The 9,472-nt window shown below is 26.2% G+C and overlaps 1 protein-coding gene across 1 annotated transcript; it reads left to right on the forward strand.

Moving 5' to 3' along the window:
* Positions 1–452: 452 nt before the first annotated feature.
* Positions 453–8,356, forward strand: LOC106757595 (protein IMPAIRED IN BABA-INDUCED STERILITY 1-like). The gene is made up of 9 exons (XM_022778474.1): positions 453–1,185; positions 3,035–3,319; positions 4,310–4,627; positions 5,109–5,336; positions 5,679–5,776; positions 6,467–6,578; positions 6,803–7,162; positions 7,706–7,760; positions 8,173–8,356. Exons 1-9 carry the CDS (start codon positions 832–834, stop codon positions 8,178–8,180), a joined length of 1,818 nt encoding a protein of 605 aa, XP_022634195.1. The 5' UTR covers positions 453–831; the 3' UTR covers positions 8,181–8,356.
* Positions 8,357–9,472: the final 1,116 nt, after the last annotated feature.

The raw sequence follows: 9,472 nt of genomic DNA on the forward strand, positions 1-9,472 counted from the left end.
AATATTTTTATTTTTTTTAATAAATTAAATATTGACTCAACATACTTTATATTTTTAATTTTACAATATAAATTAGGAATAATGTGTTAATTGCAACAACAAAAAATAAGAAAAAAAAAGCTAGTAATGCTACCTTCATTTTATTATATCCATGTTTGTAATGAAGTCATTCTTAACCACTTTACCATGGCATGTTATATATTATACCTTAGTATATAATATTTTGTCTCTTTTTATTTAATCAAAAAAACATGAAATGAATAATGAGAAAAATCAAATGATATCGATTTTTGTTTTCTATAGTTTTCAACAACCAAAATGCATGACTGAATTCTGACCCATGAATTTCTAATTCTCTCCTTAAAATTCCTCCAACCCCTTATTCCTTCCGAAATCAATGGAGGACAGAGAGAGAACAGGGGAGGAGAGAGAAAATTTGGTGAAGGAGGGGGTTGTTCGTTTCCTTGTTCTATTCCACAACAAAGCTACCATTTTTCCATGTGCGTCTCGCACACCCTCTTGGGAAAACCCAAAGGGTTGCATTGAATTATATAGAACAAAGACGAAGAGACTCAAAATCAGGGAAGAAGAGAAAAGAAAACCAACAAGAACAACAACAAAGGAGGAGGAACAAAGAACAAAGTTGTTGTTTTTGTCGGAATTCGAAATGCCCCTGTTTTCTGGTTTTTCTCATCTCCCTGTATTCTGAGCTCCTCTGTTCTGAGTGTAGCAACCACATTGGAGGTGTTGATGTAGGGGAAATTCTCCCCTACAATCGCCATCGTCCATTTTCTTCTTTTTTCTCGTCGTGATCATCTTCTTCTTGATCAAATGGGTTGCATTAGCTCCAAAAATGTGGTTGCCAGAGCGTATTCTCCATCCCCAACAATGGTGGAAATTTCAGAGTCGATTCGCGCTTCCAGCAGGGGCCATTCTGGATTGACGATTTTGGATTCTAAAGGAAATGTAGACAATGAGAGAAACAACAACAGCAACATCAAGATTAAGAAAAATAGTTCAAAGAAGAGTAATGGATCTTTTAGCTTACGGCATGGGTTGGTTCACAGAAACGTTGAGGCTGAACAAAATGCTGTTGGTTGGCCGCCATGGCTCACTGCTGTTGCAGCAGAAGCCATTCAAGGATGGATCCCTCTCAAAGCAGATTCTTTTCAAAAGTTAGAAAAGGTAACAATAATCATAATCATAATAATAATAACTCTAGTGTTTATGTTTCTTATGTTGTTTTGTTCTTGTTTATGTTTCTTATGTTCTTGTTTATGTTCAATCCCTAAAGTTTACGTGGATAATCAATCTAGTTAATATAGGTTATGATAAAAGTAATCATAAATTACTCTCATATGGAACTTCAATTCTAATAGGTTATGTATGAAAAACACAATTTGGAAAATTTTGTGATTTGTTGTCATCTAATTTTTACTATAAAATAAGCTTTTAGAGTTTGGTAGGTAAGATGGAAGAAAAATAATCAAGAAGATAAAATTTGATATTTAAATTAAATAGAGGGTGGAAAGAAGAAAAACAATATTAAGAGTAGGTTTTATTTTTCATAGGTTTTGAAATAAACAAATAAATATAATTGTTTGATGAGTGGAAATATTTTTATCATAATTTTGTTCTTATGTTTAGGTTTGAAAAGTTGTAAAGTTTAGATATTATGACATAACTCATCTAAAAATACTTTATTGTTTATCTTTTTACTATATCATCTTTTTAATTAATTATTTGGAGGGACCTTTAAAACCTCTTCAAAAGTTGCCATTGATAAATGAAAAGAACAATAACTTTAAGTTTTTTTTTTATCCTTTTCTTACTTTTAAAATATTTGAAAACAATTCTTGTAATTTCAATAAAGTTAATACTGTAAATTAATTTATAATTAAATAATAATTGTTTAAGAAAATAAATTTTGAATAAACAAATCAATCAAATAAAATTTTCTTTCATTTTCTTGTCGTCTCCCACCAAAGAAAAATAAATAAATAATTAATGTATTTTGGTTGCCATTTTCTTCATCTTCGTTTTTTTTATTAATCTAACATAATTATGTTGTAAAAGTTATCAAGGTCAAACTTTTAATATTGATATTTCTTAATGTTATAATATTTTACATTAACATTTATAACATTAGTCCTTGAAATTATATTATGTTGTATTACATTGAACAGAAGAAGGTAATATTAAAACCAAATAAAGTAGAGTACTTTTAATCATGAAAATTGTTATGACGACATTAATCATAGCAAGAAAATTTAATAGTAATAAAGGAGTAATGTAAAAATTAGATAAATTGCTAAATTAATATTTGAATATGTATGTTGTGGACAATTTAGTCCTTGAATGAAATAAAAATTAGATAACCCTCACATGTTGATGATCACACATGTGAACATCATGAAGGACTCTCATCAATGACAAAGTGTTCAAACCTTAATAATCTTTTGTATTGTTATGACAAAGTTGTTAGAAAGTTTCCTATTTTGTAAACTAATTATGAATTTTTCTTATTAAAGGATGAAAGTATTTGCAAGACACACACATTTGAAGGAAAAATTGATTATTTACCCTATCAAAAATCAACTAAGATACTAGTATTTGATATTGATTATATAGTTTATCTACATGAAAATTTATTACTAATAGAAAATTTAAAGTTTCAACTAAAGGATTATAGTTAGTGTTGACATTTATTACTTATTGTAACATTTTATTTTGACATCACATAAACCATGCATTGAGATAAAGTTTCAATTTTATCATAAAAGTAATTGAAAATCAATTAAAGTGTTATCCTTTAGTTCATGTAATAGTTGTTGCTTGTTGTATTGTTACATTTAAAGTTTTCTCCACAATATTCTTTTTTTTTCTAATATGTTATTTTAAAATTAATATAAACTATGATATTATTTAACATTTAACTTTAGAAAATAAATATTTTATGAGTATATATAGTTGTTATGATCTATTAAGATATTTTGAACTAATAATTATATACATATATATTAATTTTGAATAGATTGGACAAGGTACATATAGCAGTGTGTTTCGAGCTCGTGAAGTTGAAACTGGGAAGCTATTTGCTTTGAAAAAGGTGCGGTTTGACAATTTTCAACCTGAGAGTATTAGGTTTATGGCAAGAGAAATAACAATCCTTCGAAGGCTTGATCACCCAAACATCATGAAATTGGAAGGCATAATCACTTCTCGCCTATCAAATAGCATATACCTTGTATTTGAATACATGGAACATGATCTTGCTGGTCTAGTGTCACGTCCTGAGATAGTATTCACTGAATCACAGGTTTGTTTACATATTTTAACTAGAACTATGATATTTTAATAATTTCTTTTTAACAATTTTTTATAATAGATTATGTGTTACTATTTTATTGGTTTGTATATTAAAAAACAGATCAATCATAAACGGTTACATAAACGATTGTAAAAAAATTATCAAAATGAGTTATTAAAGATACATTTTTAAAACTTGTGTTTTGTTCCTAATGTAAATTATATATTTATTTCGTGAAAAATAATACTTTGACAACATTTTAACATCATCTACTTGTCATTTTGTGATTGGTCCAAAATTACTCTACAATCAATAATAATAATCATAAACATCAACATGGACCAATCACATAATAACACGTAGATAGTGTTAAAATGTTTTCAAAATATCATTATCCTTATTTCGTCCTTACACTTTAGAAAAGTAATGTAAAATATTATATATTCTCCATAAACTACATGACTTTCGCAAAATGCAAGGATCAAATAAACATATAGTTTATATTAGGGATGAAACAATTTTTAAAAATAGTTTGGAAACGAAAAACGATATTTGACAATATTATTTTGACAATATTTTAACATCATCTATATGTCATTCTCTAATTGGTCTAAAATTACTCCACAATCAATAATAATAATTATGAATGTCAGCATGGACCAATCACAAAATAACACGTGAGTAATGTTAAAATATTGTCAAAGTATTATTATCTTTTTAAAACTTGTGTTTGGTTTTTAATATAAATTATATATTTATTTTGTCTTTACACTTTAAAAAAGTAATGTAAAATATTATTCTCAACAAACTACATAACTTTCACAAAGTGCTAGGATCAAATAAACATATAGTTTATATTAGGGATGAAACAATTTTTAAAAATAATTTGGAGACGAAAAACATATTTAATCATAAATCTAATTCGTTAGGTATATTATACAAGACTCGGTTCATATTTGAATTAATTTTACATTCATGTGTAATGTTTTCTTCTCATAGATAAAATGTTACATGAGGCAACTTTTAAGTGGACTCGAGCATTGTCATATGCGTGGTATTATGCACAGAGACATCAAAGTATCAAATATCTTATTAAACAATGAAGGTGTTCTCAAGATAGGAGATTTTGGATTAGCAAATACAATTAGTACAAGTAACAAAAATCCTTTGACAAGTCGTGTTGTGACTTTGTGGTATCGTCCTCCTGAGCTATTGATGGGATCAACTAGCTATGGAGTGTCAGTAGATCTATGGAGTGTTGGTTGTGTATTTGCAGAACTTTTTCTTGGGAAGCCTATCCTTAAGGGAAGAACCGAGGTAATTTTAATAATTGATGTAGGAAAAAATCTTTTTAATAATTCTTTTTTGATAACTTTTTGACAACATATACGTGGCAGTTTGTTGGTCCGTTTCAAATATTCTTTTAGAATAAATTCAAACAGACCAATAAAATGATGATACTGTTGTCAAAAAGTTGTTAAAAAAGAGTTGTTAAAATATCATTATCCATTGATGTATGCTATGTATAATTTATATTTAGGTTAAATGACGATGATATTTTAACGACTTTTTGACAACAAATTATGTGTCACTATTTTATTGGTTCGTATATTTGAAACGGATCAATCACATGCTATCATATAAGTTGTTTGACATGTATTAGAAATTGTTGAAACCTAATTTTCATAGCTTGAATGTGTTAGAAATTGTTTCCTAAGAAGACATATACTTTTAAAAATAACACAAACACTAAACTTAATTTTATAGTTTGACATGTATGTATTTCTTGAGTGTATAGGTTGAACAATTGCACAAAATTTTTAAGTTGTGTGGTTCTCCACCTGAGGAGTTCTGGAAAAAGACCAAACTTCCTCATGCAACCATGTTTAAGCCTCAAACAAATTATGAAAGCTCTCTTCGAGAAAGATGTGCAGATTTTCCTGAAACTGCTATAGACCTACTTGAGACTTTATTATCCATTGATTCAAGCAACCGAGGAACTTCCTCATCTGCCTTAATGTCTGAGGTAAACATTTCATTGATTTGTATTTTTATATAATGTATTCTTTATTTTTAGAAAATTTCTTTTTTTTAATCTTATATTGTAAGAAATTGTTGATGTTTTATGCACATGATTTCATAATTGTTTTCCTAGAAATGTTCGTTTATTAGGACTATGATATTTTAACAATATTTTGATAACATTCGTATATTTGAAACAGATCAATCACAAGTTGTCACATAAATGATTGTAAAAAAATTGTTAAAAAAAGTTGTTTAAGATATATTTTTCTTTGTTTAATGTGTACCACTTGTGAATAACTATAACTCAATTTCTAATTTTCTTTTCATTGTATATTCCTTATAGTATTTTAACACTAAGCCATACGCTTGTAACCCATCAAATCTCCCAAGATACCCACCAAGCAAAGAAATGGATGTAAAAGTTCAAGAAGATTCATCCAGGTACACTATTATGGTATTTTTTTTTTGTTTATAAAAGGATAATTAGTTGATTTAATAGAATAAATATTAACATATTTCATTTAGTATAATAAAAACAATATTGTCTTAGTATGAAAAGTTTAATTCTCTTAATTTTGTTTGAACTCCCTAAAAGTATTGAAACACTTTTGATCTATAGTAACTATTACACTAATATGCAATTAATCTTAAAGGAACCTTTAAATTTTGCTTTTGTAAATTTGAAATCCTTAGATATTCTTTCAAGTTAGTGTTAATTTTCATTGTAATATACACATGCGATAATTATTAAAGACAAAATACATATTCTATTACCTTAGTTATTATTGAAGCTCAAACAAAATTAACAAAGTTAAAAGATTTGTACTAAGATTTTATTTTTTTATTGTACTAAAAATGAAATATTGGTTGTATTGAAGTGACTATTTATTTTTTACAAAACATTGTCATAGATATAATTATTTATTAGTTGAATTATTTTATACATTAAGAGTTTGAGTTTTATTAGTAATTATCTCATATGATGTTGTATGTTTTGTAATTAAACTCACTTAGAGAGATAAATATTTATTGTTATCTTTTTAGTATTTTAGAATATCTCATTCCAATTAAATCAAATGCATTTTCTCTCATTTCTCATTTTTAGGACTAATTCTTGATCCTTACTCTTAGGAAAAAGATTGAAGGTAAAGTGAGAGAGGTTGCAACATCAAGAAGACAACCAAGACGAGTCAATAAACTTTTGAATGATCAAAACAATTTTGGTAAATCAAGCTCAAAAGAGGTACTATTTTTTCAATGGAATGTTACTACAACAGTTAAATATCATTATTTTTACAATCGATCATGATATGTTAACAACTTTTTGATAATAGATTATGTATTACTATTTTACTGGTCTCTGTATTTGAAACAGACCAATCACAAATTATCACATAAACTATTGTAAAAAAAAGTTGTTAAAAAACATTTTCCTTTTACAATACTTATCTTGTCTTCTTTGTGTAGAACATGCAAAACAGTTCTCAAAATGGCCATAAAGATGATGGTAAAACACATCTTACAAAAGGAAGAGGAGGAAACATGTACAAAGATCATGCAAAGCCTGCAATGGATACCATGTCTGAGACCTCCCAAATGATGAATGTTGTTAATGGTAATGGATACAGTGTGCCAATACAAGTTTCAGGATCTACTAATGATTATACATGGGTAAAAAGAAGAAAACAAGATGCATCATCAACAGTATCAGATGGATCAAAAAGCAAAATCAGTGCACTAGATACCAACTTTGCCAAAGGAACATATGATTTATCTAACCAAAGAGTTTCAATGGATTTTGATCCTGCTGAATTGGTGAATGCTCAGGTAAACATTTATCTAACCAAAGTAAATATTTTAAATTATTAAGTCACAAAACCTACAAATTTACCATTGTTACTTAAATTAATCTTAAGGTGTCAATAGTTGTTAATATAAAGTTAACATAAGTTTTAGTTTGATTAGTGAAAATTAACATATGACATATATGGCTATAGTTAAGAATTCAAGCTTGAATTTAAGTTTTACATTAGGAAAAGATGAAAAAATTAAACATTATATATATAAAAAAACCTCATAAATTTATTGTTTTAAGATTTTTCTAAAAATGATGTGAATTACTAATTTCTCATCATTATTATTAAATTTTTCCTATCAATTCCCTTAAAAAATACTCATTAATTACTACATGGTATAATATTATAATTGTCTTAGAAGACAATCTCTACATGACACACGAGTTTTATAATTTTATTTTCTTTTTAGTTAATTATGACATCTTTTTCTTTAGAACTTGAATGTGCTAACTAAAATATTTGTGTATTCTATTTATATCAAATTAATTTATATGTTATATTTAACATTTTACAGGGTCGTAGAGAAAATGATGCACAACGTGCAATTCGTAAATCGAGGTTTGGAAGAGGTAAATAAACATTTATATTTGAAAATTTTCATACGTAGGAGAAAGAAAAGAGAAATGCTATATGTGAAATAATTTGCATAATAAATTACACAACAAATAAAGTGAAAGAAGAAAAAAATAACTAAATTAAAATGTAATAAATTATGAAGGGAAGAGAAAAACAAAAACAAAAAACTATTTTGTGCAAAAATTTATCTAAATTGTCTTATCTTATAGTATATTTAAATAATGCACAAGAAAGAAATAAAAAAAAAATAATGTTATACAAATTGTTATATAAGTTGCATATATAACACAATTAAAAGTAAAATAAAAAAAAATAATTTTTTTTTATATTTGGGGTAAATAAAAATTTGTATTGTAAAAGATGAGATTATAAGTGAACTAATGATGATGAAATTGTTGTTTACAGATAAATGAGATGAAGCAAGGATTGTGAAAGTGGTGTAATCTTCATCATTACAAGGGTGACTATAGAAAACATTTATGCAATTGATGAACTTTAGTAGGGACATTTGAACCATTTTAATTTTTTACTTCACCTCTATTGGCATCTTGGTGTCATTTCCCTCCTTTTGATCACACTATAGTTAATTCTTCATACCCTTCAATCATTAACATTATTAACATTCATAAACAAAGATTACACTATATACATGCAACAAGGCAAAAAATGGAAGATGATACAATACATTAATGCTGTACATTTCTCATGAAATTTCACTTTCCTCACATTTGCAAATTTTGTCTTAAGTGTAAGATTGGTTTTAAGAAAAGAAAAACAATATAAACAAATATTTTAATTACCTTAGTGTGTTTCACTATCTCTATCTTTATCTCTAAAATTAAAATTCATTTTTCATCATATTTAATAAGTATAAATTTTATGTTTCATCCTCATGTCTATTAAGTAATGAATATACTTGTATTTGCTCTTACTATTTCAACTACTAATTAAATAGTTTTTTTATTAAAAAATTAAAATAAAAATCACACCAAAATAAACATAAAATTATATATATATATATATATATATATATATATATATTATTTTTAATGTCAAATATTAAGAAAGAAATTGTAATTGTAAGGTAAATAATTATAAAAAATAAAAATAATTAAATGTGTTGATTTAATGAAATTGGTAATAATATTTCCTAATAATTTAAATGATATCACACAAATAAAATAAATTTGTAATCAAAGTTGTGACAAGAAAACACACATCATGGATATTTAAATAGATTTGGTGCATATTAAACGAGTTGAAGTGTTGAAAGATATTGAAACTTTTTAGTGAAACAAAGGTTTTTTTAAATGAAAAAAAATTATGAGTGGAAAGAGAACAAAGTAAAACAAGTTTTTAATATTACATACTAAACCAAAGGTTTACGTGATTGAGTTGAACCCATATAATTGAAAGTCAAACATCTTTATCTAAATAAATAAATAATAAATAAAAGTACTAAAACAAGTAGATATAATTAAGCATGTGCCTTGGAAATTATTTGATTAAACTTGAGGCTTTATTTTCTAAAATGTATATTATTTGAATAAAATCACACAAAGAAAAATATTTTATCAAAATTATGAAAAGAGGGAAAGTTTCTTCAAAGTAAATTTTGAACAAGTTGAACACTTGACCAAAGGGAACAAAAATATAAGTGTTTTAGGCTACCTATCAACTATTAGTGTTCCAGGGATTTTAGGAA

The sequence above is a fragment of the Vigna radiata genome, chromosome 1, assembly GCF_000741045.1.
Source record: "Vigna radiata var. radiata cultivar VC1973A chromosome 1, Vradiata_ver6, whole genome shotgun sequence".
NCBI classification, from domain to species: domain Eukaryota; kingdom Viridiplantae; phylum Streptophyta; class Magnoliopsida; order Fabales; family Fabaceae; genus Vigna; species Vigna radiata.

Bases quoted from the DNA above. Each gene is read 5' to 3' on its own strand.
- LOC106757595 (XM_022778474.1), top strand. From the start codon at position 832: ATGGGTTGCATTAGCTCCAAAAATGTGGTTGCCAGAGCGTATTCTCCA. The intron at 1,186-3,034 runs GTAACAATAATC...AATTTTGAATAG, and splicing joins CTTTTCAAAAGTTAGAAAAG to ATTGGACAAGGTACATATAG. The intron at 5,337-5,678 runs GTAAACATTTCA...TATTCCTTATAG, and splicing joins CATCTGCCTTAATGTCTGAG to TATTTTAACACTAAGCCATA.